Here is an 18,219-nt window from a genome sequence, read left to right as displayed (position 1 = left end):
ACATTTTTTTGGGATCACACGTTTTACACACGAAATTGATTCAACAAGCGCGTCTGTGAAAACATATTGTTTTCAATTATACAACAGGTGGTGGTGGCTACTGCCCCAGTGCCGAGTACAACCAATTACAGTTTGTGCAGCAGTCATACGTACGTACGGAACAACAGCGGAGGACAGGAGGCCTCGTATGCATGCTGTGCTGTGCAGTGCTGTGGCGTTACCTCATCACAGCATCACTGGCTGCCCTATAGGCTGCTGCCATCTTGTGGGTAAAGGCCACCAATTATCTAACTCAAGGAACAAGGAGCAGGAAGGAACTGACCTCACTACAACTGTCAGCTCCCATAAGAATGTGTGACAACATCAACACTTTCAAAAATGTCCCCTTAAACCAGGGGTGGGGGAACCTTTTTCATTCAAAGGGCCACTTCAAATTCCTCCAATGCCCGTAAAAGTCCTCCAAGGGCCGCACTATTACACAAACCAGAATTTTCTCCATGCACTTTAGGCCTTGAAGGTAGCCACCTTTAAAACAGACTCCACCTTCTCTTGGTCCCCTGAATATAACTTACGGTAATTGTATTGCAAGTGCAATTTCTAAAATGTATCTTATCTTATCTAAAATGTATCTTAAAATTATGTCGGGGGCCAGATAAAACGGCCTCAAGGTTCATAGGACATAGGTTCCCCAACCCCTGCCTTTAACCTTGGCTGAAAACAAGCCTGACCTTCTCCCAATGATCTTAATCTCTGTGCGTGTATTGTTAACCTGCTTTTACTTTCTGTACTTTAATATTGTGTTTGTGATGTATTAGTATAGTGTGTGCATGTTTTGTCTTTTTGTATTGTTGCTTGTCTAATTCTTTTATGACGTCTGCCTTAGGACAACAGATGACATTTTAGTTTTACTTACTCCGGCATATTTATATTGATGTTTTTTTTTTCACAGACATAATGATTAATGTGCATTGTCCTAATGAAATGAATGACAGGAATGAATGAGTGAACGTGTCTGTTAGGGTTGGACACTCTCTCTGAGTCCAGTGCTTACACCTGAATCTGTTACAGGATGCAAAGGAGACCCTGGTGCTGTTGGACCTCCGGGAGGAAAGGGGAAAGCAGGTATAATGCTGGGTTATTCTTTTAAACTTTTATTGCTAATATTTTAAAACATTTTATTGTTTTGGACTTATCGAAACAGTGATGTCGACAATACAACTGTATTTTTGTATGCTTGTCTTTACATAGAAGTCGTACTTAAAATGTGTGTCTTGTTCATTGGTAAGCCAAAGAATAATTGTCTCTTCCGATAAAACTAGGTACTACTTGCGACTGTGGAAGATACAGGAAAGTAGTCGGGCAGATGGACATCAACATAAACAAGTTAAAAAATGCCATCAAGTTCCTGAAGAATGGTGAGGCATGATTTCCTTCACAGTATTTAATACAGCCATTATATTGTAGGTTGGGAAGGAGACCATTTGACATTCTGGAAGTGCTAATTTATCCTGTTTGCACACAGCCTACAGTTCTGTCACCAAAATGGTAATGCCCACGTCTTGATACAAGTATATTATGTAATGCTCTCAGTAATGTCGTAACAATGCTGTTATGAGGTATTCAACCCCTTAGCGCAGCACTATGTCTCTCTGTAATGCCATAGCCATGTTGTTATGATGTAGTTAAGCATTTTCAGCAAGTGAATAGGGTCGCCAGCGACCCCAGCTGCAGCAAGAGGCTACGTCTTTTCAGCAAAAAGTGAACAGGCCCGCCAGCGGAGTGAGCCAGTATACAACCCCTTAAACTTGTGCACTCAAATGAGTGGAGCTCAACTGAACACTGGTCTTCTAACAGTTTGTACATTTAGCATACACTGACTGTATTATGGTCCTGAGAAACCCACCCATCATTTGGACCAGCCATGAGACTCTACACTGCCAGCACTGCACACAATATACAATATTTGGATAAAAAAATAGCATAAGAGTACGTCTTGCTCCTTCTGAAACTAACTCACATGCTACCTCCAAGATCATTGTGAGCGGGCTTTGGCTCTGAGAAAAGAAAACCTGCAAAGTCATAAATTAGCTTGCGTTCACTGCCATAGTGCCAGTGGAGACGCCAAATCTGGATATGGTTCAGCTCATTTGGAGCGAAAAAGTAACTGGCGATCTTGTACCACACATCTGGCAATGTCATGACTTTAACGTGCGGCTCCCAATATCTGAACCACAATAACTCATTGCCATGTTCCGAAAGAAACCTGTTGAAATAATGTGCTGGTTCTGATGCCAATGCGTGACCAGTACTACTGTAGCTACAAGCATTAGCATGGGTTGTGGCCTTCAAAAGGGTTCTTGCGGAAAAGAGGTGTGTTTGTGCATTTTTAGTGGCTGTAAGACGTGGCTTAAGTCAGATTTGGTATGCATTTGCAACAGCGATGTTCCATATTTTGCTTTCAATAATCGTGCGATGTTCTTTTGCAACATTTGCATTGCTTTTGGTTGGCCACCGTAGGGCATAATAAGGAGACTTAGCAAAGGGGAGCGTGTACATCCATATAACCTAATCCATAAATACCTGAACCAAAGTCAGCTCGTCAAAATCATGTCATGGAGACAGTAAGTCCACTTCAGCTTCCTGACTCAAGTGGAGTTGCAAGCAGTCTGCCGACTTCAAACATAATTTCTTTAAACTTGGACCTGATGCCCAAACTTTCCACTCTTTGGTCTACTATGTCTTTTGTGTGCATGAAAAATTCTTGTTCCCCTGTCATTTCACATCATTACATACAACTTCAGGATTCCCACGGTTTCAAGTCTGTGGGTAATACCAATGTCTGGTCACTAGACTAAACACTAATGTGAGTGAGTAGTTGAACTGGGAATACTTTTTCAATAGAGAAAAAAAAACAAAAAAAACGCTACGTTCCATTTGTTATTTCCCTTTGCCAAACACATTATACAGTAGGTTTTGAGTTGGCAGTCCAAAAATGTCTTGCTTTGCTGTCTATCGCAATTTCGTCTCATCATATTCCTAATATTTGTATCTCTAATGAGTAGCCAATTAGAACGTGTGTGGCAGTTCTAGCCACGGCATTTCTACTTTTCCGAGAAGACACTCTGGTGGCATCCCCTCGCCACGCCAGTAAGTTAAGTGCGTTGGTTGCTGGGTTTGGATGAGGTCCCTCGCTTACAGAGCGCCTGGGTGGGCCGATGCAGCTTCTGCCTTGTGGTCATGGGGTTCACTGGTCCCTAATAGGGCATGCAATTCCCCTTTTTAAAAAGTCTCTCCTGGGGGGCACTGTGTCATTTCCCGATCCTCCCCTGCCTCTCTGCCCCATTCGCTTCCTGTCACCATCTTCAACTGTCCTGTCAAATAAAGGCATAAAAGCCAAGAAAAATATATACAAAAATAAAATAAAAAGTCTCTCCTTCATCTAAGGGTCTCTTTGCCTGCCTTTGGTCTACTTGGAGATGGAAGTCTGTACTTAGTTCAAACACAACGCTTAGGTGATGCCTAACTATCATTAGTTCTACTTCACCGATCTGCAAATATGTGTGAGTGGCTATGTTTATATTTTATTCATTATTTTTCAGTGGACAAACACATTATACAGCCCAAGGACATGAACTAAGACCTAAGTGCAGCATAGGACGACTATAGACTAATGGTTAAGGTGATGGCCATGCAAACGGAAGGTCGCTGGTTCAAATGCCAAAGTAGTAAGAATGTAGGTGGTCTCCTTCACCCTGATTTATGGCTGAAGTGCCCTTGAGCAAGGCATTGAACCCTACATTGCTCCAGGGACTATAATCAATGCCCTGTACCTACCTACATGCAAGTCACTTGGGATGAAAGAGTCTGTACTGTAATGTACTGTACGGTAAATGTTTAGCTCCTCTGGGTTACATTATAACATTATGATAGATTGTGGCTGCAGACAGATAGGGCAGGGCATTTGAGGGGCATTGCCATGTACTTCCATAATAAAACGTGTGTATTTTATTGATAACTACGTATTAGGTATTAATGTTTTGTTTTCATAATATGGGTCCTTCAGATCAGTGACATTTAATGGCAGATTGAACAGGAAAAAAATGTTGATGAACCTGTAAGCTATTTTTTTGCTTTTTTAAATTGTATTATTTGTACAATGTGAAGACTTTCTGATTCTTCAACTAAACGCAACCCTCATGTGTTGTGCAAAGTGATACTAGGCATCGTAGAGACAAAGGAGAAGTTGTACCTGATGGTGAGGGATGCCCAGAAGTACCCGGAGGCTCTGGCCAGCTGTGTCCGGCGGGGAGGCACCCTAGCCATGCCTAAAGACCAAGAGACAAACTCAGTGTTAACCAGCTACCTCAACCAAGCTGGACTGGCCCAGGTGTTCATCGGACTACAGACGGCTGCTGCTGGGAATGGTAGCGTTGGTAATGGTGGTGGCGGCAGTGGGGACCTACCAGGTACCCTGGTGTACGCAGACCAGAGTCCCCTGCAGAACTACACGGCCTGGGCAGAGGAGGAGGGGCAGCCACAGGGGGGAGGGGGAGGGGATGCTGTTGCTGCTGCAGATGATGCTGCTGTTGTTGCCAATAACAACAGCACCTGTGTGGGGCTGAGCAGCGTGGGACACTGGAGCCGGGTGGCCTGTGACACCAGCATGTTCTACATGTGTGAGTTCAGCATGGAGCACTCGGAGCCCATCACACAGTAGCAGCTGTAGGATGCAGCTGAAGGAGGAGACGAGGAATACACAGTCCCTCACATTGGGCCCATCACGGTAGCAGATATGTCCAGACGGTAGAAGAAGAATGAGGAACACACAGCCCGTCACAATTATCACAAGATACCAACGATGGCCATTGGGCCGTAAGCACATCGTTTTCTTACTGTGTTTGTATGCACTCAGTTGGTGGTCTAGGCACTGCTATAACTTGTAATTTAAACTTTGAGTAGACACACTAGTCTAACAAAAAAGCCCACTCTGATGAATGTTACATTTGTATACATGTGTGTGTGTTTGAGTGGGGAAAGGTACTCTGTGGTGTGATGAAATATGTATGGTTTAAATGTAAACACCTCATCTCAGCAAGAGATGAATGAAAATGTCCATCGCACAAATGCTTTATCTCAAAAGAAACGTTTCGTTTTCTCATCGTGCTATTACAGTATGCACTCAAATGCCAGTTTTACTAGAGACACTAAACTAAACCTTGGTGAGTAATGCCGCATAATACATCAGTCTAGCAATGAACCCCACCGTCGTGAGGTTACACTCATTTGTATTGAAGTCTGGACAGTGGTGGGATATGGGGAGAGATAAATGGGGAAGGATTTTTTTTTTAACCTCAGCTAAAACAGTCAGGTCTATAATTTGTTTTATTATTATTATTGAATTGAGATGGCAGTGAGTTCAAGGACTCGTTGGGGGTGGTCCACTATCTGCCTTCCCCACTTCCATTTGGAGCACTCGTCTGGTGAATTGGTGGGTCGTGCTTCGTTTGAGTTGAAATGAGGTCAAGGAGTTATAGTGTGTGTGTGTGTGTGTGTGTGTGTGTGTGTGTGTGTGTGTGTGTGTGTGTGTGTGTGTGTGTGTGTGTGTGTGTGTGTGTGTGTGTGTGTGGAGGGGGGTGCTTTTAATTTCTTTGGGAACACTGAGATAAACCCTAAACCCAATAAAGCATATTTTCACCAGTCAGAGTTGTACCATGCTGTGTAGTGAAATCCACTTCATTACTTACACTCTCTATCTCTGAGTATCAAGGCTGCAGCAGATTTTACAGGTAGGCCTACCCCTAACATGTAAGCCATTTTCTCAATGTCCTGTCCTGATGGAAGCTGAAATTTGGTGTTCTGTTTGAGAAGATAGTCGAGGCCTACCGAAATGTTTGCCTTTTTTGTATTTTGGGCAGTAAAGTGGACGGTGCGTGTCAGTTTCAACCTCACCAGTCATACCTGCATTTCTCACAATGAACAATGTGCATATTGCATTACATCTGCACTGCATTTCTGCATGTGTGAAAGATTAGTAAGGACTATTGTTTTTTTTTTACAGTAAACATAAGGTTTTTGGTTTTGAAATGTGGCAGTAAAAGCTTATTTTTCTGCAAAGTGTGGCAATGTCCTACAGTATGTGGTACCATGTTCCACTTTTCTAGACTTTCACATAGCCCTTCAAAGTCTTAGAAGAATACTACGTCAAAGAATACTACGTTCACTACATTGCTAAGTGAGCACCCATACCCTTCTCTTCTCTTTCGCATTCATGCTCTATTAATTTCCCTCTAGAAATGTGTACAAGTTTGCTCGTATGTCCACTCCCCAAGTCCAGCACTCCACCCATTACTTGTCTAAACAGTGACCAGTTGCTGCAATCATTAACTTACAATCTGGCAGAGACCCTAATGATCAGAGTTCTTCATTCCTTTCTAGTCCAGAATCCCAACTAGAGCCAGTTCTAAGCGAGACAGAGACTGAGGGTCATTGAAGGTAGTACAGTAGGCTATGTCGCAGCCGGAGAGGGAATGTTTAGTAGTCCTACGGGTGAAAGGACCCGAACTCTGCCAGAATGAGCTATAAAGCCCAAGTTACCCAGGCTACTACGGACCAATTTACAGCTCCCTCAATGTAAATCTGTGGAGGTCACTCTTATCTCCTTGGAATGTCGTCTGCGATAACATTTACTTAACATCACTTGTCGTAGCTGGATAGTTAAAAATTAACTACGTGATGGTAAAATGTTATAACTTTGTTTCAAGATACATGTTTCAAGATCGCATGTCAAGAAACCCGGCCTACTTTAACATCCAAACACAGTTGTTTCCGAAGTTCAACTTCGACGTGGAACAGGTGTCTACCCCACCGTGAAGTTAGGTAGGCTGGGGCAGAGAAAATCGATGGGAGTGGCCGCAGCCAACACCTGTCCAACCTGTTTGTGACATATGACGCCGCCAGATTTTATCCTTTTAGTCCTTTGTTGAGGTTATCTAAACGGAAGGATGGCGGACCCGGCGACGAATCCAGCTGCTACCTCTTTCCCAGCGGCTACCATTTCGTTACCTCAGGGACCTGATGTATTGAGGACATACTCCGGTGCCCTGATATGCTTAGAAATAGTAAGTGCTGCTGTGCGTTATTTTACTGAGCTACTTGGTCTAGAAATGAGGGCACGGCTAGGGAGAAGCCTTTTATAATTCTAGCCAGTAGTATACTGTAGCCTAAAGCGTGCTTGCTATGTAAAGCGTAGAGTGTAATGAGTGTGTAGTAGTAATGTACAGGACGTCATGGTATAACGGGAAACGGCCTCCTGCCCTGAAGGTGAACGTTAACGCTCGAGACTAGAATTGAGCATGGTAGCCTAATCTGGGCAGTTCGTTTTCTGTTCTGCTGACGAAGTATATGTAAGGCCCATTAACAGAAGACTTTTAATAATGTTGAAACAGATATTACAAATCATGTCACTGTGTCGACCTTGGCATATCGTCAACTGCGGTTTTCTTTAAAGCGCAAAGGACTGCGTGTGTCTCCAGACATCATTACGCGCAAGTTAGTAATTCAATAGGTATTGTATTGATGCTTTCTTCAGGTATTTGGCGGTCTAGTATGGATCTTAGTGGCGTCATCCAACGTACCTGTTCCTCTCCTGCAAGGGTGGGTGATGTTTGTGTCGTTGACCATGTTCTGCTGTTCCACGGCCTATCTACTATTGTTACTGCTGGGTTTGGCTGACAAAATCAACACTAACTGGAATTTCCTGGTACGTAAAAACATTTTCCCACACAACAGCTATTATTAAGACAGTGACCGTGACAGTGTCAGTGTTTTTGCCCTGGGCCTAGCCCATTTTGTTTTGTCAACCTGTCGACCGGCATACGTCATCTGAGAAGCTACATCATCAATGTGGCCCAGGTAAGCAACTCGATGCCACTGTGATACTGCCGTGGTGCCTGGAATAGATGGTACATACAGAAGTATTTTGGCTCCTAAGTCTGTAAGAATCTGTCCTTGGGTAACCTTCAAAGCAGTGGAACAGCAACTCTTGTAGCCTATCTATAGATTTAACACCATCATGAAGTGTCATTTTTGAGGCCTCAAGTGTAAGTTATATAGGCTACAGCATTGGTATTTCTTCAACATGTATATTTATTTAAAAACCTATTTACTCTGATGGCCTTCTTTGTCATATCAATTCTGCCAATTCTACATATTCCCAAGCAAGCAATGTACAGTAGTTGTTGTCCTATTTTCAACGTCTGCATTTGAAAGTCTGAGTAGCATCTGCATCTTGACACTATTTATAGCTTAGAATGTTTTAAATCTATTACACAAAAAAATAAAAATAAAAAATAGCACCAAATCTTAATGTAAACCATGTGTGGCCTATTGGAACTGAGGACATCACCGCACCCACATCTTTACTGAGCGGGTCTCTCTGGTGGGTTACTTGAAAACCCATTTTCACTGTTTGAAAGATGTGCCAGCTTCTAAGTCTTTTTCTCTCCGCAGCGCAGCACTGGCACTGGCACTGCTGCTGGCGACTGAGTCACGTCTGTTTTATGATCATGATAAATGAACATAGAGTTTTCTCACCCAAATAGAGCATGCTCCCTAGGACTTTATTTTTAAGTAGCTCTGGCAACCGGCGGGGAGTTGCATCAGCACCACTGGCTCCAAAACACCAGATGAAAAACCCATACTGTAAGACATTCAAAACAAGCCATGTACTGTAGGTTACTGAGGGCAGGGCAATATTTTCATTTAATTCCCAAAACAAGTTAAATATGCCTTCAGAGAATTACATGGCTCACCTTCTGTGCATACCTCTCTCCAGCAATAGCACTCTCTCAGTTCCAATTAGTGTCTTAGTGCGCTGCAAGCTTTTTGTCTGTGAATATCGGCACCTCTCTGTATGTGTTCCTGTCACAGACAGTCTTGCAGCATTCTGAGCTCACTGGCTTGTATAAACTGTACTGGACAAGTACAGATAGGGCCTACTATTATTATAAGTGAAAAGTAAATGATAAAAAAAGGTTTTGTTGTGTGTGTGTGTGTGTTGCAGGACATGTTCTACCATTTCATAGCGTTGCTTTTCTACTTTGGTGCCTTCCTGTTGGAGGCTGCCACTACGTCTGCCTCTGTGGCCCTCCCCACCTCCAACACCAATGTGTGTCTGGACATCCCAAGTGGCAACATTCTCACTTTCATGAGTTCCCAGCAGTACAGCATCAACGTGGCAGCCTCAGTAAGTAGTATTTATTTGGTGCTCCTCAATGTGCGCTGTTAACTTTACTACCACTATGTCACCACACAGAGTATTTAGTAATACGTACATTACGACATGGTCATTGCCATTCTGGTAACAGCAAACTTATAACAGGGGTTGTGTCTTAACACATTGTTAGACACGAGACATTTGCTTCTGTTACACTTTACTTAAAGCCCATTCTATAGTGCATAATGAGCGTATTTATAATGAATTATAATGTGCATCATATAATTAGTCCCAATGCATCAACAATGCATCAACAGTTATAACTATACATATAGCTTATTATGCATTATAATTTGCCTATTATATATTGGCTTAAAGTGCAGGGGGAAATCCTGGTTTGTTTTTCATAGTACGGCCCTCGGATGAATTTGAAGTGGCCCCTCGAATGAAAAAGGTTCCCCACCACTGTCATAGAGTCTTGCCTGGGACTGTGGCAGCTCAAGCATTAGTGCAACAGATAGTCACATTACTCACCCTCAGAGCCATCACACTGCACCACAGCATAGCTCTACACACAGCAAGCTGTTACAGTACGTGTGAATGTGGCTTCGCTCTTGTCAAAGTAAAGAAGGAATAGTTCAAGTGTGGTCAAGATGTTAGCGGGAGGGCCAGGAAAGCGGAGAAGAGCATTGTGAAAACACCACTCGAGAGGAGCGAGTGGTCAGGAGGCTGGAGACAGAGGCATGCTCTTTGTTCAGGGTGTCATGAGGGGATTTGAAAAGGACATTCTGCATTGTCAACCGGTGACCTTGATTGACACGGTCTTCAAGTATTCACGACTCTTGTCTGTCGCTGTGCGGTTGGCGTTAACAGTGAACTGAAATTGAACATGCAGGATGAAAGTCTCGAAGTGTCAAAGGTGGCCATGGAAAAGAGGGTTGCGGTTTAGGCAAATTATTCATTATTATAATTACACATTAGTCAATAGTGCGTCTACAGTACGCTCACAGCCTGATGTAAACGAGCAGCAGTCTTTCCTCGTGACAGCATGAGTGGAGGACGCCTGTCTGGTGCTGTGTTTTGTTTTCTCGCTGCCAGCCGTGACACGGATTTGATGATTTAGTGTGAGTTTTCTGATGGTTTAGTGTGAGGAGCAGCCTTTGGCAGCAGCGGTGGGCGCGCCAGCCGTCAGGAAGAATAAACACACCTTATTCAGAGCCCAGGCTACCAGCTCCTGCGGGGCCGCGCTGCTCTAACATCAGAGTAGAGCCCGTGACCCGTCGAGCTGGGCTACCAAGCCATTACAACCAGGGCTCTAAGTTAACGCTTTGACATCCCCGGCCAAAACGGTTAGTGCCTAAATGCTGATCTTACCAGCCAAACACATTCACCAACGGGTCAAAGTGGCTGGTAAGTTGGTCTTTTCCACCAGCCAAATTGAAATTTTATCAGCATTTGGCCGATTTGCTGGTGTTTATTTAGAGCCCCGATTACAACACACTATACTGCCCTACAAAGACAAAGTGCAGTAACTACATATTTTGTCAGAATTGAGTTTAGACTGAAAATGGTCAGATTTATAATACTTACTTTATCGTGACGAAGCCATATGGTAAAAAAAATGTACCGTTTTAGAGATATTGCGATGTCAGATTTGCAGTAACTGCAATATTCAACTTTAATACCAATACTTTGAAGGCCCTTTTCTCAGTTTCAATGTTGGAATAGTTACTGCACTTTGCCTTTGTAGGGCAGTATAGAAGCTTTGATGTATATTCCTCGATTGTAAGTCTGCCATATGCAATGCAATGTAATGTAATAATGTACAAAGTTGAAGAAGAAGTACTCTTACCTATGTAATTACAACACCAGTAGTATGATAATACATGGTTGCAACTACCGGTATGTAATATCAAACTTGTGTTGTAATTACACCCGTAACAGCACTTCTCCTTCTACATCATACACCTCTGAAACAAAGTGCCCTTAGGGATGAAGGCTCGGGTTTGGGCAGCCCGTCTCGACCAAACACGGGACTCCAGTACTGTGGGAATGGCTCGGCTGGCTGGCGGAGTGGCTGTGGCTCAGACAGTGGATGCGTTGTTGTGACAGACCCCTCCCTACACTACCTTCCTCCCCGAGTGCTGACACTACGGCTGGGCAACAGAGACAGACAGACCTGGGCTGGGCTGGGCTGGCCTCGGCTGGTGTCTCTACACACAGTAAAAAATGCAGTGTTAATTCAGCACTTAGGAAGCTGATTTAACATTTTTCTAGAATGTATTTGGACCCAGAGTACTCTCTAAGTGTTGAATTGACTCTGAGTTTTTGACTGCATAGGCCTGCTGTCTATGAGTTAACTGCGGCGTCAGTCCCAGCCAAGCTGCTACTGTATACTGTTTGCGGGCTGGCCCCACCTCAGAAGGATCCCTTACTCACTCGCCGCCACAGCAAAACATTTCTTGTGTATTACGTTATATGCTTGCTTGGTGATATTTCATTTCGCCCAAACATTTCATGCATGCAGTACAGTATATACACTACATCAGGCAGCCGATGGACCGTGCACAATTAGGAATGATATTAATTCAATCATTTGGAGTCTTTGTTTTGTATGTGTATGTACTGTGTGTGTGTGTATATATTGAAAATATTATTTTGCTTTACAATTTTTTTACACTTGTATTTTCCTTTTCTCCAGACAGCATAATAACTGCTCTGTTCTTCTCTTACAGGTATTCGCCTTCATAGTGACCATGTGCTACGCTTGCAGCATGATTATGGGGTTCAAACGATGGAGAGTCTAACAGTGGACATATATATGAATACATACTGTACATAAGTGCATACATATATACAAACAAACATACATATATACATACATACATACCGTACATATAGTATACTGTATATACAGTACATACATACATGTTCTCACTCAAACCCTCAAACTCACATTCTTACATGCTGCAGTGTACGTATTCCCATGCATTCATGTTGTTCATACATTGTCATATACAGTACATTTATACATGGTTACTACTGTACACTGTGCCCAGGCTCTGAAAAGAGAGAGGGAGTTGGGAGGTTGGATTTATAACTAAATTCATTACTATCATAACTTAATTACCAGTAAACACACACACTGTGATAGGGATCCAAGGCAGTCATCAACAGTGACTGCATGTTGTTGGAAGGGAGATGTGCTGATTGTGGCATGAGCTATGTGTAGACCTAAAGTAAAGATGACCCTAGCTGTGTATGGAAAGAAGACTTTGGTGAGACACTCGTAGCATATCTTATCAGCTATTCAGTGCTAAAGTCCACCCTCCTTGCAATGTGCAGATAACGGGCACTATTACCAATGACCAAAATATATGTTTAGCGTGCACTGAGATTGAGATGTATTATAACATTTACATTGTATGGTCTTTAACATTTACACTGTATGGCAGGAACCTAGTAGAAGGGCGAGGGGAAACACGTCTTCTAATCCAATTTCAATTTGTTGAAACAATGTTTCATACCACCATTCTGCAGTAATGTCCTGTACAGGGAAGTGTAACACTCCCTTCGGAGTAAATGTTACAGACCCCCCTGTAATACATCTCAATGCACGCTGTACGTATATTGTGCTATTTTATACGTGCTATTTTCTGTCTTAAAGTGATACTGTCCCATTTTTGGAAATAAGCTTATTTTACACCTCCCCTTGAGTTAAATAATAGGCTTTTACCTTTCTCCTGTATTCACAACCGTTTTCTAGTTATGGCAGTGCACATTTTACCTTCAAGCTAACAGTTAACATTGAGTCCTATGAGACCAGTTAGCCGCGAACTGGTCTCATAGGACTCAATGTTAACTGCTAGCATGGGGGTAAAATTTGCACTCCCACACCCAGAGAACGGTCGAAAGTACAGAAGAACGGTAAAAGCCTATTATTTAACTCAAGGGGAGGTGTAAAATAAGCTTATTTCCAAAAATGGGACAGTATCCCTTTAAGTGTACAGAGGTTAAATGCCTTAAACTAACTCCTCCGTTGTGCTGTTCTTGAAAGTACACGTAAGTCTGTATATTAAATGTATTCAGTGTTGCCCACACCTACGGTAATTACGTATTTATAGGTCAAGTATTTCAGATTGAAACGCAGTAAATTATGTAATTGTATGAAACAAATCATGTGCACTGTTATTAGCATACAGTAGCCCTATGTACTGAATTTGTTAGGAGGGGCACTTCCGTTCAGGCTGGGTGAAGATATATTTAATATTATTATTATGAGGACTGTATTGCACTGATAATAGTAATGACAGCTATATCTAATCAACTGTATTAGATTAATCATGTTGAAATACAGCACATTGCCCTTTGTCCGTCACATATGATTTATGAGTCTATATCCACTAGTGTTTCCATCACTATTTCTATGATGTATTTTGTAATAAATGAAAAAAAAACTGTATATTTTTCCTGCCTTGGTTGGATGTTTTTGTTACCTCTTCGTTCTGTGAGACTACATTGTATTGCATGTTGATATCAAAAATATTTCAATATCAGACCCTGATGTTGACAGAACATTGTGGTTTAGTTTCCCGGTCCACTCTTGCCCAATCTACTATCATCAGATCAGGTTTCTCATATATAAATAAAGGAGGATTTACACTAACTGAACCGCTCGGGCTCAAGCAAAGGAAATAACTTACAGTGGCTGAGATATAATAAGAGCAATATGGGCTCTGCTATTTTATGTGGTCTTCCTCCACACACCAGAAGTGCACTTTTGAGGAACACGCTATAATTCTGCTCTGGAATTTCATAAGCTCATCTCATTCAAAAAGTCAGATTGAGGCCTTGCCGTGGCCAAATGGTAGGGCACTTGTCTGTCATGTGGCTGACCCGGGTTCGATTCCCGGCCCGGGTCCTATGCCGGCCCTTCCCCATCTCTCTTTCCCCACTCGCTTCCTGTCACCACCTTCATGGTCCTATCATAAATAAAGACCAACAAAATAAATTAATTAATATTTTTTTAAAAAGTAAGATTGAGACGGAATTTTCATGTTTTCACCATATTGATTTTATTCAAGACATGTCCCTTTTGTCATATCTCTGGCTGAGGAGAGCTGTACAGCAACTCTCTGGGGCAGCTCTGGTACTCCATAGTAAGAGCACTGTCTCTGATACTGGTCTCCGTGGACACCACACTGAGCATGAGTGTGCAGCATCAGCAACACAGCAGTGCATTCCTGACCTGATGTTCTGAGACACCAACTGCTAGTGTGAAGACTTATTGTGTAAAGACAAGTGAGTCCACTGAGCAATGCCACCGACAAGGCAAGCTGTCATACTACTGCAAGCTCAAGTCTGCTGCATCAGCGGCAGAGCAGTGCATTCCTGTTCTGATGTGCTGGCTAGTAACAAAGAGAGAATTGCCCAGAGGTCTCTTAAGTTGAAGGAACTGTAAGCCTGAGCAGATCCGTAGTTGCGACATTTGACCAACAGAGGGCATACCCACACAGAAAAATACCTTTCACCAGGAGACACCCAGGATTGGGGGGATGGGCTTCTCAAGCTACGAAACAGTAGGTGAGGTAGGAGCTACTCATTATTTACAAGGTGCTTCATGCCATCATTGATGACCATTTATCCTTTGTGCCTCAGATGATTTGACAAAGTTAGTTATACTGCTGTAATTTGTAGACATATGTATAATTTGTAGATGTGTAGCCAGAGACTAATGAGACTAATGCACATAGGTTAAACAATTGCAGGTCATTATTTAATGACTGTATTTTCACAGGCAAATAGCTATGAAACCACATGAAACTATCAAATATATGGGATATTAAATATTTCAGGTGAAATACTCTGTTCAACAAATATGTTTGTAAAGCCCATATAACAGATACATGTAAATGGCATTGATCCCCCTTGGAAAATGTAGGCATGCAAATACACGTCAGGCTGGATATTTGTTCTCAACTATGGAAAATAGGGCTGTATGTGTCATATGCGTATAAGGATATGTCACTGTGAACATTTGTGTGTCTCTGGGCAGGGCCGGATTAACGCACAGGCTAGATGTGGCTGCAGCTTAGGGGGCCCCATCTGCCAGGGGGCCCCCGATTGTCCAAAAGTCAAAGATTGCAGAATTGTGGCAAGATGCAACATGAAGGAAAAGGAATCTGTAATGTCCTCTCCACAGCTGGCAGACATGTTAACATTAATTCCTAGCTTTTAGTTATGACACTTTCGTAATTTCGTCTTGAAATTTGCCTTCCAGGGGGGCCCACAGCAACCTATAGTCTAGGGGCCCCTGGGCCATCTTAATCCGGCCCTGCATCTGGGCCTAGATGAATGGAAACACACAGTGCGCTTCAGAGGAGTTTCATTCATCTTTTAGATTCCATGATGACATCTCTGGCATTGGCAGGGTGTCGTCAAATTCAGCAGACCAGTTTTGCTTCGCTCCTTTGACTCCTCAGACCCATTTACACCAACAGAAAATGATGCAGCATTGACTGTAAAGACTATAGCCTATTAGAGAAGAAACATGGTAAGATATTATTATCAAGTCAGAAAAAAATGATCAAGGATCATTTGGAAAGATGGGAAGAGAGTATACCTGTGTAGACTAGTTATTTGAACTTCTATGCATAGAGTTGCTAAATGAAAAAGCATATTCCGTTCACTAGATAAGGGACATTTTTTATTTAAAGTGTGCTCCACTACTGGCAATAAAGTGGGAAAATGTACTCCACAAGGGACCGGTCTTTGCTCAGTATTTTGTTGACACTACATTTAAGAAGAAAAAAAATCTGGATCAAGGTCATCTTGCTTCCGCTGGTTGTGTAATGAATTGATGGATGTTATAGCACCAGAATGAGTTCCGGTTACGGCATAACACACTCTTGCCAAGCAGTCAAAAAGTATTTAACATGTAAATCATAGTTTTATCACAGCCACATTGTATTATGCTTTTATTCATACAACTGATATAAACCCACATTCAGGAAGGGGTTATTATGACTTTATAAAGTTGAAATAATGGTTGTACGGTAATTTGTATTAAGAACCATGTCTATGAATCCATGTCTATGAACCCCTTTGTGCAGACAGAGCCTATGTTATAACTTTACTGTCACCAAAATTGTATTGACCAAGTCTTAATCTACTCTCGGTAATGCCATTGCAATGTTGTTATGATGTAGCTGAACTTTTTCAGCTATGAGTGAACGGGCCCACCGGCGGGCCCATCTGCGCAAAAAGGCTATGGCATAGGCAGGTGAAGTTCTTAACTCTAAAATACATTGAAAGTGAAAGCCCATTGGGAAACTCCAACTCCCATTGTCATTGTGACACAGCATTCCACAGCACACAAGTGAACACTGCACACAACGAAATTGCATTTATGCCTCACCCGTGCATGGGGGCAGCCCTCAGTGGCGCCCCATGGGGAGCAGTGCGGTGGGACGGTACCATGCTCAGGGTACCTCAGTCATGGAGGAGGATGGGGGAGAGCACTGGTTGATTACTCCCCCCACCAACCTGGCGGGTCGGGAGTCGAACCGGTAACCTCTGGGATGCAAGTCTGACGCCCTAACCGCTCACCCATGACTGCCCATTTGTCTTTTGAGGTTTAAAAAAGGCTTATGAAGTACAGCATTATGGTAACAAGCTTATAAGCCTCATGAATACAAGCTTCAGAGAAAGTGTTACCATTTTAACCAACATTCACCCACATTCAGTAAGGATTGCTGATTGAGACTGATTGGTGATTATTAGCCTTTCAGATGTTTCCCTGCATGGCTCTATACATCACACGCATCTTGTGAAGATATCTGCAAAAAGGAGGACTTCAGTCCAGCTGCGGGCTGGTATGGCTCCAAGGATGATCCTCTCTGTGTGTCCACATCAAACCAGGGCAAAGCAGGCTATGCTGGCTCGGCTGGGCTGCCTTGGCCCATGCACAGCAGCAGGCATATGTGATGTGTGTGCACAATCCCTGGCGGCAGGCAGCAGGGACAGGAACACATAGCCCGAGACGCCAGGGGATGTGGCACACATCACATACAGCACTGGATGGGACTGGGACATAACAGCAGCCTAGGCATTCTGGTAAAGGCCCAGCTCATACAGTCCCTCTCCCACCAGTAACACATGCACGCACACACACACACACACACACACACAGAAACACACACACACAGAAACACACACACACACACACACACACACACACACACACACACACACACACACACACACACACACACACACACACACACACTACAACATGACAGTCCAAAGACCCAAATGCATCGACACCTGAGGATTGCCTGCCCACCGGGGAAATTCCCTGTATGCCAGCGTACCAGCCCAGCCCTGAACACATACCCAGAGATGTCAGGGGGTGTTTGTGCAGACGAGCCGCCACTGGGCAGAATCCTGAAGCCTGACTGAGCCGCTATAGTCCTCAACAGTGTCACCACGAGCCTGATCAGGCCTGAGAAGGCAAATAGAGGCTCGCTGGACCTCAAAAGCTGAACAAATGTTCCCTCTAGTAGTGCACTGCATAGTGTCCTATGTAGGGAGCAATACAAGGCAGGAGTCGTGCTGTATCATGAAGTCAATGAGTGCACATTACCCTTCATACAGGCCTGCAAAGGGGAACAGAGGGTCACTCCACCTCAAATGTTCCCTCATTGGTTTCGTACATAGTGCTCCATCCATGTAGTGCAAAGCAATGCAGTTCACGCTGTCTGTGTGGCGAATGAATGAACTCGACCCTGTTCAGGCCAATAATGGCTGAGTATGACAATTACCTGTGCATTTCTAAATTTCTCTTTCAAATTTTATCTTCAAATTTCTATTTCAGTGGTTCTGAACCTGGTGTTCGCCAGAGATTGCAGGAGGTCAGTGGAATTTTGTTTGCACTGAAGTTGTGACCAAAATATTGCTTGCGAACATTAATTAGGCCAAATCAAGGCCAAATTAAAACACATTTT

General features: G+C 43.2%; 2 protein-coding genes across 2 annotated transcripts in view; both read left to right on the top strand.

Moving 5' to 3' along the window:
* colec10 (collectin sub-family member 10 (C-type lectin)) overlaps window positions 1-5,689 on the top strand; it is a 25,585-nt gene extending 19,896 nt beyond the window's left edge. The window contains exons 4-6 of the mRNA XM_063186127.1: window positions 1,069-1,122; window positions 1,320-1,415; window positions 4,212-5,689. Coding sequence (XP_063042197.1) covers window positions 1,069-1,122; window positions 1,320-1,415; window positions 4,212-4,717 — 656 coding nt within the window. The 3' untranslated portion in view covers window positions 4,718-5,689. The remainder of the gene's footprint in view (window positions 1-1,068; window positions 1,123-1,319; window positions 1,416-4,211) is intronic.
* A 794-nt stretch (window positions 5,690-6,483) lies between these two features.
* mal2 (mal, T cell differentiation protein 2) lies at window positions 6,484-13,676 on the top strand. The gene is made up of 5 exons (XM_063186136.1): window positions 6,484-7,118; window positions 7,589-7,759; window positions 9,062-9,244; window positions 11,950-12,880; window positions 13,218-13,676. The coding sequence occupies exons 1-4, from the start codon at window positions 7,002-7,004 to the stop codon at window positions 12,019-12,021; spliced, it is 543 nt and encodes a 180-aa protein (XP_063042206.1). The 5' UTR covers window positions 6,484-7,001; the 3' UTR covers window positions 12,022-12,880; window positions 13,218-13,676.
* The last annotated feature ends 4,543 nt before the right edge of the window (window positions 13,677-18,219 follow it).

The sequence above is a fragment of the Engraulis encrasicolus genome, chromosome 2 (genome assembly GCF_034702125.1).
Source record: "Engraulis encrasicolus isolate BLACKSEA-1 chromosome 2, IST_EnEncr_1.0, whole genome shotgun sequence".
Lineage (NCBI taxonomy): Eukaryota > Metazoa > Chordata > Actinopteri > Clupeiformes > Engraulidae > Engraulis > Engraulis encrasicolus.
Note: the sequence above shows the minus strand (reverse complement) of the source record. Positions and strands in the feature narration are given on the sequence as shown.

Coding starts and splice junctions, on each gene's coding strand:
- mal2 (XM_063186136.1), top strand. CDS start 7,002: ATGGCGGACCCGGCGACGAATCCAGCTGCTACCTCTTTCCCAGCGGCT. Junction 7,119..7,588: donor CCCTGATATGCTTAGAAATA/GTAAGTGCTGCT, acceptor TGCTTTCTTCAG/GTATTTGGCGGTCTAGTATG. Junction 9,245..11,949: donor GCATCAACGTGGCAGCCTCA/GTAAGTAGTATT, acceptor CTTCTCTTACAG/GTATTCGCCTTCATAGTGAC.